At 54.0% G+C, this 15,557-nt stretch overlaps 1 protein-coding gene across 13 annotated transcripts in view; it reads left to right on the top strand.

The window, feature by feature from the left end:
* Positions 1 to 15,557, top strand: part of SLC45A3 (solute carrier family 45 member 3) — a 39,029-nt gene that overhangs the window by 14,538 nt on the left and 8,934 nt on the right. For 10 of the 13 annotated variants that reach the window (XM_046904254.1, XM_046904249.1, XM_046904248.1 and 7 more), the window contains 3 exons: positions 864 to 1,004; positions 2,292 to 2,418; positions 15,121 to 15,510. In XM_046904254.1, coding sequence (XP_046760210.1) covers positions 15,351 to 15,510 — 160 coding nt within the window. In that variant the 5' untranslated portion in view covers positions 864 to 1,004; positions 2,292 to 2,418; positions 15,121 to 15,350. Of the gene's footprint in view, positions 1 to 863; positions 1,005 to 1,793; positions 1,960 to 2,291; positions 2,419 to 12,556; positions 12,667 to 15,120; positions 15,511 to 15,557 lie in introns of those variants that run through there. The other 3 variants (XM_025143879.3, XM_004934942.5, XM_015299076.4) reach the window with 3 other exon arrangements.

The raw sequence follows: 15,557 nt of genomic DNA, 5'->3' as shown, positions 1-15,557 counted from the left end.
GTACAAGGCCTGATGTTTCAGAACCCCCTGGTTACCTGGTGGATGCATTTAGGAGCACATAGGAATACTCAGGAAATGCCCAATCTTCCATGCCTCACTTTGCTCTGTTGGGAGCTGTGACTGTGTAGACTGAGATCTGTAAAGCTGTAGTAAAAGGAAGAAGGACCCAAACAGGGAGGGGTGGGAGCTCCACACAGTAACGTGGGCCTTCTTTCCCTTAAGTGGTGTTTATGAGCTGACTGTGGAAGGTCTCGTGTCCCTGTAGGCAAGCATCACTCTTCTGTAACTTGGTGCACCCCATAGGTGTGTGAGCAGGAGAAGCATTGCAGGCACATTGCTGCCCTGGCAGCCTCCCCTGCTCTGCTGGGACCACTGGAGCCCGCTTTGTGCTCACAGCTGTGTGGGTGCTGCCACTGCTGTACTGCTACCTTACTGTCTCATGTGTCAGCATGTAAATGTTCTGCATTATTAAAGGAAAAAATGAGATGAGAGGCTGTGACAACCAATGGAAGGAGCAGAGCCTCCCCTTAGCAGCGGGCCCAGAGCATCTGCCATCCCAACCTGCAGGTGCTTCTGCCTGAGCCGGGGTCCCATGTTGAAGGCAGTGGGGAATAAGAAGCTCGACTTTGTGCTGCTGGTGTAAGCAGAGCCCTGCAGCACTGACCCCCAGCCCTGTGCTCAGAAATCCTCCGGGTGAGAGCAGTGTGCTCTGCTGCAAAGGAAGAGCGTAAAAAGAGCAGTGCTCACAGCTATTGAATTGCCTGTGAACAGGGGTAGCTCTCCCCACCCAAATGTGCGCTCTGGCACTTTACCAGCTGAAGTCATAGCTTGCTCTTCAGGGCTTTCTGTTATTTTCCTTCCAGTGAGTTTCTGGCTGCATCTAGAGTGCCAAAAAAACTTATTGCAGGAAACAGGAGTGTCATTTCTCCTTGTCTGCTGTGAGCGAGTCCTCATCGGTTCAAGTGACAACACGTGCAGGTGCCTCTCTGCTTTTTCCACACCGGGTGAGTCCTTTCAGCAAGCAGGGAGGGAACAGCTGCTGGGTGAAAACAAGGCCATCCTGCTGACCCAAGCTGAAATGCGACAGGGAAATGGGATTTCTGACCTTGAGAGGTACAAAGTTGCCCAAAGGAGGGACCCGGCGAAGATTAAAAATAACTCCAACTCCGTAACGCTTCTGCAGCTGGGCCAAAGCATTGCAAAACACACAGCCAGCTATGAAATAGGACCAATTGACAACAGCCTTTTGGTGACCGATGGGCTGAGGAGCTCGCCCTCCCCTTTGCGAGCATGGACTGAAGAACAGCTGCTTTTGTCAGCCGTGCTCTTGCTTGTCCTCTCCCCTGTCCCTGCAGATGTTTGAGGATGGCTGCTGTGACGGTGCTCGTCGTGTGGGTCGGTGTTCCTTTCTCCTCAGCTCCCACTTCTGTTTGGCTGTTGTGAGAGCAATTAGACATTACTCAGAGAGGGCCAGACAGTGTGTGGGTCCATGGTCGCTCGGTCTGTCTGTCTGTCTCCCCCCTCTCGCACACATGCCATGTGATTTGAAGCAGTCATGTACCATGAATAATGTCCAGGGGCCAGGTCACAAGCTTCCCATAGCATGGAATTCATTTGCATACAATCCGAGCAATTACAAGTAATGAATAGATTAGGAAAACCAAACAAAACGAGAAACGATTCAGGCTGCTGCTAATTCCTCAGCAGAAAGGAGGAAAGGAAAAAAAGGGGGGGGGGGGGGAAGAGGGCGGGGAGGGGAAGGCTCTTAAAATCTCGGCTGCTCGCTGACCCGCGGGTACCGGGACCGGGAGGGAGAGGGGCGGACGACCGACAGACCGACCGATTTCCCCCCCTCCGTCCCAACGGCCCCGCTCCGCCCGCCGCAGCGCATGCTCCCGCCCCCACCTGCACATTTAAACGGCGGCGGAGGCGCGGGCGCTGCACCGGGACCGGGCTGAGGTAGGAGCGGGGATGGGGATGGGGATGGGGATGGGGATGGGGATGGGGATGGGGATGGGGATGGGGATGGGGATGGGGATGCTCCGGTCGGGGGCGGCTCGCAGGGCTCGGGGCAGCGTTTGCGGTTTGCTCACAGCCGAAGGGAGATCTGCTCTCCCGATCCTCCCCGGGGCGGCCGCCCTGCTCGAGCCCATCGCTGTGGGAAAGCCAAACCCGAAAATCCGACGTGTGCGGAACCGGAGGGAGAGCGGCTGCGGGGCGGCACCTCTCAGCCCCCGGAGCCGCGGCCGGAGCGCTTCCCGGAGCGCTTCCCACGCTTCTCGTTGTTTCAGAGGCGTCTGCTGTGACCGAGTTCGACTTAAGAGCAACTGAGCGGAAGGTTTGGAGAGCGAGAGCTGAGCGTGCACCTCCTGAACCCCCCGAGGACCTGCGGGGACCTGTGAGCACCTATGAGCGCAGGTCAGTGGATGTTTAAAGCAAAGGAAGCCAGCACGTGGCAGGAGGAGGCGTTCATTGCAGCTCACGGAGGGCTCTGCGTGGTTTTGCTGCTGTGCTGCGCTGCGTTGTGTCGTTCGGGTGTGTGGGGAGCGCACGGGGCTGCGTTGGGTGTAGTGTCAGCGGGTCACAGTGTGACTGCTCCGTGGAGTTCCCACCTTGGGCACGGCTGAGAGCTTTGGTGGTGCAGATGCGTTCATTGTGGCACTTATCGGTCGTCCCGTGGGTGACAGCTTAAGGAGGAAGAGGAGAGCAATAGGATCGGGTAGGGCTTTCACTGCGGTGGCAGGCAGGCTTGGCAAGGTGCCGAGCTTTCATGCTTGCGTTTAGAATAACAACAAGACTGATTCGGAGGGGGAACATCTCAGCAACGATTTTCCTGGTCCTCATTCGGACCTCTCTGTGGACAGCACAGAGAAAGCAGCCAAGCTTGAGACAGATCCGGGTCTGTTGCTGGTGTAGTCCTGCATATGGGCTCGGGAGAGAAGAGTGTGTGTGTGTGTGTAATGTGAGAATAATCAGGGATTTATAGCAATGGAACATGAGTAAGAACTTCAAAAGCACCCAAATGATTTGGGCACCGAAATCATGCGGGCGCTCCTGAAAAACGTGTACCAGCCTTTAAACCATTCCTATTATTCGCCCTGCCTGCAATTTGCTTCTCGTTTTTGGTGAGCTGGACCTGCCCGACCCACAGCTCACGGTGCTGTCCCTCAGTGGGAGCGGTGCAGAGCTGAGAGCAGCAATCCCTGCAGTGCCTTCAGCTCTGGAAGTTATTTCTGCACAACGCTGTGGGAGCCAAGAGGGCTCAGCTTATGGGATTTGGAGGAAAAAAAAAAAAAAGGATTAGAAACTTGATATGGATAGCAAGAATCTCTAGAATTAATAGGAAATTAAATGAGGGCTTTACAAGGAATATAAATCCCTGTATTTCGGGGCATAAGCCAATCTTAGGATTTAGGAAGAAGCTTCTCCTTGTAAGGGGTTTTGCCCTGTGCTGTCTGCTGGTGGGTATGTTGCCCTGCAGCTCGCTATGTACAGAGCTGGTGTGGGGTCTTCTGTGGGAACATCTCCTCTTCTGGAAGAGCTTCTGGTTGAGCAGCACTGAGCTCAAACCTCGTGGCTGTGCGTTGCAGCAGCCTGGAGATACCTGAGCACAAAGCAGCAATCCCACGGGCTGCTCTCTGAGCTTATCATCACTGTTACACAACAGAGCCATAGCAGGTGCTGAGCGTATTCCAGACAGCATCTCTTTTGGAAGCTCAGAGCCTATTGTTGCCAGCAGTGAGAGATGCTGTGACTGCAGTGTGAGAAGCCAGAATCCCTAGACTGGTGGCTGAGTTGGAAAGTGAAACCCTTTGGTCTGCTTACTCACTGCTGGAACCCCTAGGAGTGATGGGTGTGTGTGGCACACCTCCTGCTAAGCGTTCCCCCAGGGGCACTGCGTGGCCGCATGTATTCCTGCATGGAGCACAGTGTGGTCACTGTTCTGTCTAAAATAAATAAGGAAGTTTGAAAATAATAATAACCCAAGCAGCCCAGTCCTGTAGAGAAGCCACTGGTAGGAGCTTTGCCAGCGTTTGTACTGAAGAAGCTGGTTCTGAGAGTATCACATCTATGGAACAGAGAGGCAGCAGGGCAGAGGTAGCTCTTAGATGTGTGGGTCTCCCTGAGTGTGTTTCTGTGAATGCTCTTTGGAAGTGGAATGCTCTGTGATGTCCCTGCCTGGCTCTGAGCACCTGAACCCGGAGCTGTCTGTGTTGGGTCCACTCAGGGTTTGCAAATTGCTTCTAAGAACTGTACGAAAGCAAATGAAAACAAATTTGGATGCCCTGTAACCTTTATACACAACGCTGCTTATCTGCCGCACTGTACCACTCTTAATGTGTTGTTTCCATAGCTCTAGACTGGTGTAAAGCACTGTAGGATGCCACACAGGAGGACCCAGGTGGGGTCTATTTCTTGTGCTGCTGCTGTTCATCGCTGCTTTAAGAATCTCTGAATCCAATTTTGTGTTATAGAACTGCAGAAAGTTTCTGATGTACCAACAAAGCCACCGAGCTACTTGTTCCAAAAACACGGAGTTATAAAGCACCCATTTTATTATGATTTTATGTGTGCTGTTCCTTGGAGGTCCTCAGATTTGTTCCTTCTTTCCCTGTTTTCATATCCTAGCACGTTGGTTCCTCTCACAGCCCAGAACTATGAGTTTAATTTTGTTATCCTGCATGAGAGGAGGAGCAGACCCCGTGAGTTCTCACTCTGCAATTGCTGTCTGCACAGCGACAGGAGCTGTTGCCAGACCACCTCCAGGTCCTGTCCCATCTTACATTGGAGGGAAACCTTCCTGGGGAAGCATGTGAGAACAGCCCTTTTGATTTCAGAAGGAACCAGCAGCTGGGGGCTTGCAGGTGGGCTCCCATAGTTGCCGGTTTTCAGCCTCTGGCAAAGTAATGGGGGTTGTTTGACAAGGAAACTGAGGCAGCAATGGGCAGTGGTTTTGGTCTGTGAGGTCTGAGGTCCTTCTCTTCCATGCAGGGAACAGGCTGGCTCTCCCTTTGCTCTGCTGGGAGCTGAAGTTCTCTGTGGCTGTTTGTCTCCAGGAGTTAAGACTTAAGGAAAAATGCAAATATAATGAGTGCAGTGACTCAAATCCGTGCGAGTTGTCAGCACTCAAATGACATTAATGTTCTTGCAGAGCAGGCTAGAGCCAATTTGTGCACAGTTATGGCGAGCATCCGGATCCTGCTTTGGATTTATGGGTTACAACGTTTGGTGAAACAGTGCGTGCAATAAAACTCACGAATTGCACTTTCATTACCCAGTGTTAGCAGTGATCCTGCTGGGGTCTGACCTCCCCGTGCTCAGACCTCACAGCCACTGCTCTTCTGCCATCTCCTCCTAATTGCCTGCATTTTATTTAGAGAAGCAGCTCTTTGCTCAGATTGGGTGTAGGTGTGCCCGCTCTGTCCTCTCTGCACAGACACCAAGAGTTGCCTGCTGTTGAATTCATGCTGGCTGCAGAGCAGTGCTCTGTCTGGAACTGCTCTGATCCTCTGCTTGGAGAGAGAGCGCCCAAAGTGGGTCGGTGATCCACAGCACCTGGGCTGATGCTCTACTGCTGGATGTCCTCCCTCTGCAGTGCTTATTGCTTGCGCTGCTCTCTGCAGGATGTTCCTGCTTTGCTTGGAGCTGTGCAAACAGAATAAAGGATTGTTCTGCTCGCAGAGAGAGCGCCCTTGTAGGTCTGGGCTGGAGGCAGCTTGTAAATACAAAGAGATGGAGCACAAAGGAGCAATGAGAGGACAGCAGCTTTCCATGCAGCGGTCCGTGCGTACCAGGTACCGATGTGTGGTGACAGGAGAGGGCTTTGTGTTGGTGCTGTTGGACCCCAGAGGTGCGCTGTGACAAACGGCTGCTGTGTGCGTGGCGGTGGGAGCAGCTGGAGCTGTGCTGGAACAAAAGGCTGCTGTGCTGCAGCCAAGGCCGGAGCAGCAATTATTGGGCTGGGAAGGGTGGGTTTTCCTGAGGACTGACTAAAGCCAGGTTTGAGAGAGTGGTAAAGTGTAGTATGGAGGGGGACGGGGATGTCTGACCATGCAGGTGAAAAGAGGGGCGTTGAGGGCAACTGGAGGGAGGGCAAGTGGGAATGGTGCTTCCAGCTGTGAAGTCTTCAGCCCACAGGTATTATTCTTGCAACCTCAGTGCTTGAGATCCATCCATCCACTGGACCAATTGCTGTTTGGGAGCAGCCCTGGAGAGGGTGATTCAACAGGGCCTCTTTCATCTTTGATTTCTGTGAGCACAGTCTACATTTGTGCTGTCCCCACCCCAGATACTCCCATCCATCACTGTCTGTGTCCAACACCGATAGCCACAAATGAGCCTTTGGGGCAAGAGCAGGGAATGCTGGTTATCCCCTCCGTTAGCAGGACAGTACCACTGGGGCTAGTTAGCACATGCTGGTGTGGAGCCAGAACAGCCGGGGTCGGTGCTGGTGATAACCCCTGTCCTGACTCTTGCTGGGCATGGCAGCACTGTGCCAGCCCCACGTGGGTGTCCAGATCAACCTGCAGGGACAGCAGAGGTCCTTCTGCTTCATTTGTGGCTTGCTGAACTTTACTCCAGTAAACATAGGCAACGTGGAGTGAACGGTCCCACCTGTCCTTGCTACAGCAAACCTTTTCAGCTGAGTAACTTTGGAGCTCAGATCACCTCCTGCCTGTCCTCCCTGATGGATGTACTCCACACTAAGGCACGGATCTAACCAACAGATGCTCTGCAAAACCCAGGAAGGTTTGGACCTGAACTCATTGCTGGTACCTGGAGCTGGAAGCAGAAGTGAGGTGCCTGGTTGTAAGGAGGGGTGAGGGGTGCACAGCGCTTTGCTCCATTTGCTGCCTATAGGAATTGCAGCTTTGAGCCTTGTCTTCTCAGAAGGAAAAACCTCCCCTTCCAGATGGTCGGTGCTGCTGTGAGTTCTGCATAGATGGCTACAGCATAACACGAAATCCTTGCGTGTGTGGAGTCCGTGATGCATGAAACTGATCACGAGAATGAGGAAAGCAAAAGACTTCTGAAGTTCCCCGTAGCAATCTCTCACTGAAGCTTATCTGCCTTAAAAAACACCATCTGATTGCTTCTTATCTTTGCCGTTATCCAGATGGTTTCGGGCAGAAGTGAAATCATAGAATCTCTCATTTTCAGACCCAGACCTCATGACCGGTCTGTTGTGATGAGGGGCAGCCTCTTGGCTGCTGGCAGAGCCCGTGCAGAGCTCCACTATCCCGGGTGCATGGAACTGCTGCTGCTCCTGCAGTGCTGCGGCTGCTCGTTTGCCTCTCATGTGCTCAGGGGCTGATATAACAGACAGGGCTCCATGCTCACAGCTGTCCTGGGGCTGTTCCTCACGCTGCAAAGGCTCTTTGTCTCATTCAAAGCCATGACCTCATTTTTAGAGACAGAAAACAGAGAGGGAGAAACCCACCAACCTGCCAACGGAGGTCAAAGGGCTCCTGAGCGATATGTTAGCATGAGGCTTCTGCGACGGGGACACAAATAGCTGGAATTGCAGACCAGAAAATTACCATGAAAAAATGGACTAACTAGCATGTGATTACAAAAGGGCCCATTCGTTCTGTGTGTGTCTAGGACTCAAAGTCTGTCCTTTGAGGAAGAGTGCGAGGTCACGCTCACAAAACTTGAAGCCAAAGGGACTGCAGAGGTCCGTGCCGGTTGCCTGATGCCATCCAAGCAGTGCCATGCTGCTGGGGCCGGCTGCTCTCCTCTCCTCCCCATGCACAGAATTGGGACATCAGTGCTGTCCCTGTGACTGTCACAGGTTTCCAAGTAAAGCCAGAAGTGGAGAAGCCGTCCAATGGGCTGGAGGTCTCAGAGCTGTGCTGGAGGCAGGAGGGGCAGCAGGGACTCAGGCGTGCCGTTACGCAGCATTTGTGCTTTGCTTGGAAACCACAAGTTCCAATTTCACTTCCCGTTTTCCCAGCCCTAAAAGCAGCCATGGCAAAGCAGACGCAGTGAAGCAGCTGGGGTTTCTGCTTTCCCATCTCTTCTCTGCAATAGGTGGGGAGTTTTTTCTTCCAGTCAGCACCAGTGATTGAAGCTCAGCAGTTGTGTGTCATGAGCTGCGCTGGGACAGCCACATGTTCTCTGCATGTGCTGACAGTCATCCTTCAGAGCTGAGCTTGCACTTCATGCCAGTGCAGGGTGCCAGAGGTGACTCTAAAAGCTCACACCATCATTTTCTTAAATACCTGTCATGGAGGGAAATGTGGATTCAAGATTGAAGTGAGCGTGGTCTTCCTTTGGCTTCGCACTGCTTGTGGGGGCACCTGGGAAAAGCCCATTGCACGCATCGTGTGCTCTTCGGGGCTCTGTGGGACTGCGTGGGGTGACACATTTTGGTCAGGGTGGTGCTGAGCACATCTCTATTCCCATCAGGAGATGGTTGGGGCTGCTCTGAGCACGGCCACCGCCTCCCATCTCTTCCCAGCACACAGCAGTGGGGTGCACACTGCATTGCTTCTGTGGGGGTCTGACCTCCTGTAGGGCAGTGGCCCTCATCCACAGTGTCCCTCTCCTGTTCCTTGCTGCCCGGTGTTCACTTCACAACCGGCCCATTGTGCAGAGGGCTGTGGCAGCTGGGTGGAGCGTTTCAGGCTCAAGTGTAATTTCAGTGCCTTTAAAAGCCTTCGGAGCACTTTCTTATTCTTTTTCTTCTTCCCTCCCCTTCTGAAGAGGACAGCGATGCCAATGAGGGATAATTTGATGGATTACTCTGCGGGGATGGGAGGGGGGCTCTCCATAATCCCCTTTGTGGGCCCGCTGGATGGGCACAGAGTGAGAGCCCCCAGCCCAGGGTGGAGAAAAGGCAGCTCAGCAGGGTGGGCTCTGCACACTGACAGATAAATACAGACCCCGCTCATGCAGTGCTGGATATAATCTGGGCCCAGTACGGCGCTGCTGAGAAGGGGGGCACCTGGAGGGGGCTTTTCTCACTTATTTATGTTCCTCCTCTCCAGTTCGATGTCGGTTTTTACCCTTTTGCTAAAAATAATGATAACAGAAAAGAAAAAAATAGAGGGAGGGGGTGGAGGAAAGGCTGAGTCAGAGCAAGTGATGGGCGCAGTCTTTAAACAGCAGAAATGAACTTGAGCAGAAAGCGGAACCGCGTTGTCTCTTGTTTCCCCCTCCCACCCCAGGACAGGGGCTTTTCTCACGAATGAAAGGAGGAGCTCGGGCTGTGCCATAGAGAAAGAAAGCTGCAGCTCTGATGTAGAGCCACAAGCCCTGTTTGGAGGTCTGGGGCCGCTCCTTGCAGAGCTGGTGCCGGCTCAGGATGAGTGGTGATGAGGAGTGATGCTCTGTAGTGGCAGCTCTGGTGGTGCGGCTGCAGAAAGGAGTGTGGAGTGCTGGGCAAGCAGGGCTGAGCTCTTTCTGCTTCTGGAAAGTCTCCTCTCTGTATGAGCAGTGCAGCAGAGGCAGTGCTGCTAACCAGGACAGGAAAGCATCCTTTCCTTATGTCCGTTCTTAAAAACACCATTCTGACCCTCTCATCCATCTCATAGGGACCTTTCTTTGCTGCTCATAGCCTGCCTCAGTGCCTTTGCTTTATTCAATTGATCAAAAGGGGACAGATCCTGACCTGCTCCTCGCACCCTAGCTGCTGCAAAGCAGGGAAGGTGCTCAGCACTCACCTGCCTCCCCCTCCCCCTGCTCCCAGGTGGCCGTGGATGGATCACAACAGCTCTGAGGTGGCGGGACTGAAGGCTGCATCTCAAACCCCATCCTGGTGAGCTCCATCAGCTATGGATAAGGTGGCATAGTGTGGTTTGGTGGCCTACAGCCCCCTGAAAATCTGTGCAAGCATGCGTTGGGCAGGGATCCGTCTGTCCTTCAGGGGAACGCCAAGCATGAGTGGAGCTGTGCCCTTTTGGTAGCTCTGAGAGCAGCAAAACTGCATAGTGGGTGCTGCAGGGAGGTGATTGCCATACAGCACCAAAGCACAGCTCTCAATCTCACCAAATTGCAATGCCTCATTACAAACAAACCACGTGGAAGGCATTGGAGCTGCCCAGGGGCTCTGCCCCGTCCCCTGAGGCATCTGTAGCACCCATTGCTTATCTTGGATTCATATCTCCCAGCATCTGAGCTGCTGGGTGCTGTGGGGTAAGGGAGGGGGTTTCAAACAGGCGGTGGCACTCAGGTCTTGTTCTGGTCTAAGGGGATTTCCACCCGCTGCTGCTCATTCCCAAAGCCGAGCTGCCGATATAATGGAGCCCCGAGCTCAAAGGAAACGCAGAGTTAATTCAGAGAGACTAAATACATCACAATTCTCCCATCGCCACTTAATGACCACTCCCCTCTCCCCACACTGTGAATGGGGTCAAGGAGATTTGGCGAGGGGAGGGGGGGGGGGAAAGGGGAGAGGGTCAGGAGAGGTCAGGTGAGTTTTCCATTTCATCCCTCGCGAGCCTGCCAGAGCTATTCTCCATGGTGTATTTCACATTCAGCTGCGGTGAATGGACACTGATAGCTGTGAAAGGATCTGGCACTGTATGAACAGCCCTTCCCTAAGCGCCCGCTCTTGTGCTCGCTCCCACCCTTTCTTCCAAAGGGCTTCCAGGGAGCGGGGAATTAATAACGTTCATAAAGAGCCCCTTGGAAGGTTGGAAATGTAACGTTGTGGGTATGAATGGAAACCCGAGGGCTGACAATACCCTTCGCCCTCCCCTCTCTCTCTGCCGCTCATGGGGAATGCATCTCTGCATCCAATCTGTGGCACGGAGGGGAGGAAAGGTGCGGGGCTGTGTCACCTGCAGCAGCCCCTGCCCAGCAGCACTGCCTGCCTCCAGCCTTGGCAATTATGTGGGGTAATTATTTCCAGTATAAGAAAGAGCTGAGGTTATTATGGAGCCCTGGCAGGTTGCAAACAACGGGAGAATCTCATCCTCTGTGGTTTGACGTTGCTGCAGCTGTTTGTTAACCAGGGGTAGGTGCTTGGCAGCCGTAAAGTGGGAAGGTTGCAGCTGTGTGCAGAGAGATCTCAGCTCTTCTGTGCCCATAGTGACTTAAGGAGAGCTGAGATAGGGATCCTCCTGAGGAGCCCACGAGTTTTTCTCAGCCACAGAACTGCAGCCAAACTCTACTTGTAAAATACATCTCCGGGTGCTGGGAGGTTTGTGCCATCTGAAAGCAAAAGGTGTGACCCAGAGCCTCTGCGCTGAGAAAGGAAGTGGGAGGTTAACTTCCTACCCGCTGTACTGCTCAGTGAATGAGTCCCTGTGTGTGATAGCAGTGGTGCATTCAGTGTTTCCATGTGCTCTGCTGGTGCATTTCTGGGTTCCACATTGGGCTTCCCCCTGCATGGCATCGAGATCGGGAGAATGCATGTCCCAGCTTTTCTGTAGTACGTGAGTGGGCACTGCCCTCAGGCCAGGGGAACGGCACGCATCCCACTGTGCCAACCCACCACCTGGGAAGAAATGGACGCTCTGAAGCTGATTTCCTTGGCTTCACCCCTGGTGCTGCCGGGTGAGTTGGATGCAGACAGCCCAGCCTGCCCTCCTCCTGCCCTTCTGGGTGCTTCCAGGGAAAGGAGTGGGTGCAGGAGGCGCTGGGGGTGCAGCACTTCATGTCTGTGGGTGCTGGGCAGGCTGAGGTGGGGTGGGTGGCAGGAGCTGCTCCAGGACTGCCCACCTCCTGGTGCCAACTGAAAGCCTCCGGGTGTTGATCTGCTGTTTCTCTGTGGAGGAAAGAAAGGAAAAGTTTGGTTTGCAAGCTTAAAACTCAAACAGAAAGCCGAGGTGAAAAGGTGCTTCATTACTGCTGCAGGAGGGAGAGGAAGAGCCTTGGTGCTCACAGCAAGTGGTGTCCCCATAGCATGGCAACTTGATGAAAGCTGGGAGAAAGCCCCACACGTGGCTCCTTCTGCTTCTGTGTGCAGGAAATCTTAGGCAGAGAGTGGGGCTGGCGTGCCCCTTTTTGGGGGGTGGCTGTTATCCTTGTCAAGGCACTTGGCATTGTGTCCAAACACTGTCTGTGTTGTAGCAGCTTGGGGAAACTGAGGCCAGAGGGCAAAAAGTGCTTTCTGTCCCGCAGCTTTCTGGCCAGCCACCCCCAGCTGATGGTGGAGGGCTCCTTGGTGCATCAGGTCCCACTGCACTGGAGAAGCAATGCCCAGCTGGCAGATCTTCCCCCCCCCCTTCAGCAGTGAGGAGCAGGATGGTCCTGCTGGGGGGCAGCAGCCCCATTTGCACATCCCTGCCCTGTCACCTGCCCACACCTGCAGTGCAGAGGAGCTGTTTGCAAAGTGCCGGCAGATCAGAAGTGACAAACATTGACACCAAGGCAGGGCTTTGGGCAAGGTTCAGCTGTAAGCCCGTGTCTGGGCATTTCCTTCTGAGCTGGTTTGGGACAGGGGCTCTGTGAGGCTGCTGCTGGCAGCCTGTGTTTGCTCAGCACCGTACACGAGGGGGGCCCAGCACAGGTGTGGCAGTGCTGCTAATAACACACCACGTGCTGTTATCAGGAGGCAGGGAGGGCCCTGAAGCCAAGCCCTCATGTGTACCTGCTGCTCGGTTCCACCTCTTCTTGCTTGCACACCACTTAAGCAGCTTTTCCTGAATGCTCTGTACCCGGGCTTGGCTCAGGGGAGTACTACAGGGATCTGCTGCCCTGCTCAGCGTGGAGGAGGTGAGTCCTGGCTCCTGCAAGCCTGCCACTTTTCCCTTTTCCACCCCTCTGCCCCATCCAACAGAGCAGATAGCTTTTGGAGTCTGTGCTGGCGATTCCTTCCAGCTCAGCCCCTGTGTCCTGTGGGCAAAATAAAGAGGTAGTTAACGAACAGTGGGACAAAATGCGGCTTAAAGAGAAGGAGGTGCATGATCATCTGTTGCTGCTGTGTCTATGACTTGGTTGCTGCTGCTAAGTTCTGATCTCTGGCTGTGCACAAGTATCACTACTGGGTACGGTGGGATCTGTTTCCTCATTGAAGTCCTTTGAGAGTGTGGAGAGGGGAAGAGATGGGTCTCTTCTTTCTTACTGGTGAGAAATTCAGCCTCCCTCCCTTAACCTGAAGTTCTCAGGCAGTCAGGGAGAGGTACAGCTTCCCTCTTTGTCCCTGGTGCAAGTTAGTTAATCAGTGCTAGCAATATCACCAGGATAAAGAGCAGAAGATTGTATTTCCTTGTGCGTATGTGCGTGTGAGGCATCATTTACTTTCTATTCAAGATGGGATATGTTTTCTTCCATAAGCTCTCCACACCCCAGGCTACAGCAGTGGGATTTCAGCAGCCGGTGACGCAGCATCACCCATCCAGATGCAGCTCAGAGTGGTGGAGGATCCATTGGGCTTTGCTTTGTGAGCTGCTTTTTCCTTTGCCAGAGCCCGAGGGCTGCAGCTTTACTTCCTATCCCGAGGCTGTCAGCCAGCTTTGTACCCACCACCAAGGAGCAAGGCTGACATCCTGTGTCTGGCCCACAACTAAGAAAGGTGGTTGCTGCCCCCAATCGCTTCCTTGCAGATCGAGTGCCTCTGAGCATAGCTGGGGCCTCCAAGAGTTCCTTTGAAGCAATGTGCAGAGATTAAAGGCGAGCTGCTGCTCTCCCCCCTCTGCTGTCAGCTTGCTATTTGACCTTGAGCGAGCCATTTAGACATTCCCAGTTGTTAAAAGAAGATATCCTTTGTGACAGTCAAGGTCTGAAGGAGCACGGAGAGGGAAGGTGAGGGATTCTGGTAGGAAAATAATCAGTGCTTATTGTGTGTAATTGGCAGCCTGACAGCTCCTCAGCTGGGGAGCTGCGCCCCTTCCCTGCAGCAGTGAGTGATGCTTCTGTCTTTGTAAAACCTCACTGCAGCTCCTCCAGCATCACCCAGCCACGTCCATTGCTGGGGACAGGGACGTGTGTTGGCCTGGATGTTCCCTGTAGGAGGAGATGTCTCTTCCTCCAGCTGAGATGAAGAATTTAGAAGGGGATAGGACTATGAACCTGGATTTTCACCTTGTTCCTCCTGCTGGGCTCACCCTGTGCTGTTAAGGAAGGCCAGTGCTGTACCAGGCGGCTGCTGCAGCACAGGGCTGCACACGGCCACTGCTTCCCTGCACCCAGGGATGGGGCAGGTGGAGATAAACTCCTCCTGAATGCCCCGGTGATATCCATGATCAGGACAGCAAGACATGCTGCATCCCTGCAGAGAAACCCACTGGCAGGTTAATCAGGGAGTGAGGTTAGGACAGGTCGATCCCTGAGGATGAGGCTGCAGTTTGTTTTACTCCCAAAGCAACAACACCTGTGCAGGAGCTGAACGTCACCCCAGTGCTAAACCCTCTGCCTTTCCCAGCATAACCACGGACCATCTTCCCGAGGTGCTTTTAGCAAAGCAGTTTGGTGGGGGGGGGGCTGGATGCTGGAAGCCTCGCGTTGTTGCTTTGCTTATAGCTGGCACAGCAGCACGCTCCTTACAAGCTTCCTACAAGCAGCACCTGCTGCCTTCCCTTAGCTGCTGAGACCCCGTCCGGATCTGGTGGCCTCTCCCCTCGGAAGAAGGCTGGGGAGAGGGAGCGCGTTACAGGGCAAATAAATGACTCAGACTAATGAGGAAGGTAATTGCCGCTCACTGTTAGACAGGGCTAAAGTGGGTCAGGTTTGTTTGTGAAACTCCACGGAGGCACCATCTGTTCCCTGCGCCCCGTGCTGGGGGCTGGCAGCAGGATTTGGGTGAGTGCTTCCCCAGGAGCTGGGCAGGAGGTGTCCCTGTCATTAAGCGATGGTTCAGGTCTCCAGAGCGTCCCTGTGGACAGCCTGCCCTCAGCCAGGGGCTCCTAATTGATTTCACTGGGAGAAGGGATGCTATGTCCTTTCGGAGGATCTGCCCTTTGTGTCTCTGCTCCCACTGCAAGATGAGGCTGAGCGGGATGCCGAGGGGTCATTAGACCTCTTGTAGCCCGAAGGCAGGATTGGATTTTCCCAAACCATTTCTGACAGGTGCCCATCTCACCTGCCATGAGCCGGGCAGGAGTCACAGAACCCCGCAGCTCTCCCAGGGGCCCTCGGCTCAGGGCTGTCTCCTTCAGCTGCGATGTGTCCATGTGTCACCAGGTCTGAGCCCTTTCCCCTCCTTGTCTAACGAGCTCTCTCTCCTCTCAGAGCACAGCACGTGAAGGGTGAGCACAGAGCGGATCCCTGCCTGCCCACACCCGGACTTGACGTTACTGGGACCGTATCTCTCAGCAGCAGGAAAAGACACTTCGTTCACCGATGCTAAAGATGGGAGACGGCATCCGTCCATCAGGCAGGGAAAAGAAACTGCAGACTTTGCCTGTGGGACACCTCGGGTTGTGCTGCAGTGCTGCAGCCCACGGGCAGTGAGGGGCAGCATGGCTCTCAGTGTGCTCCTGCGCAACCGCAGGGCTCAGCTCCTGCTGCTCAACTCGCTGACCTTCGGCCTGGAGGTCTGCCTGGCTGCTGGCATCACCTACGTGCCTCCTTTGCTCCTGGAAGTGGGCGTGGAAGAGAAGTTCATGACCATGGTGTTGGGTAGGCAGTTTCTCCCTTATCCTTCTGGGGTTTGTTTCTCCTTTGAA

This window comes from Gallus gallus, chromosome 26 (genome assembly GCF_016699485.2).
Source record: "Gallus gallus isolate bGalGal1 chromosome 26, bGalGal1.mat.broiler.GRCg7b, whole genome shotgun sequence".
NCBI lineage: Eukaryota > Metazoa > Chordata > Aves > Galliformes > Phasianidae > Gallus > Gallus gallus.
Note: the sequence above shows the minus strand (reverse complement) of the source record. Positions and strands in the feature narration are given on the sequence as shown.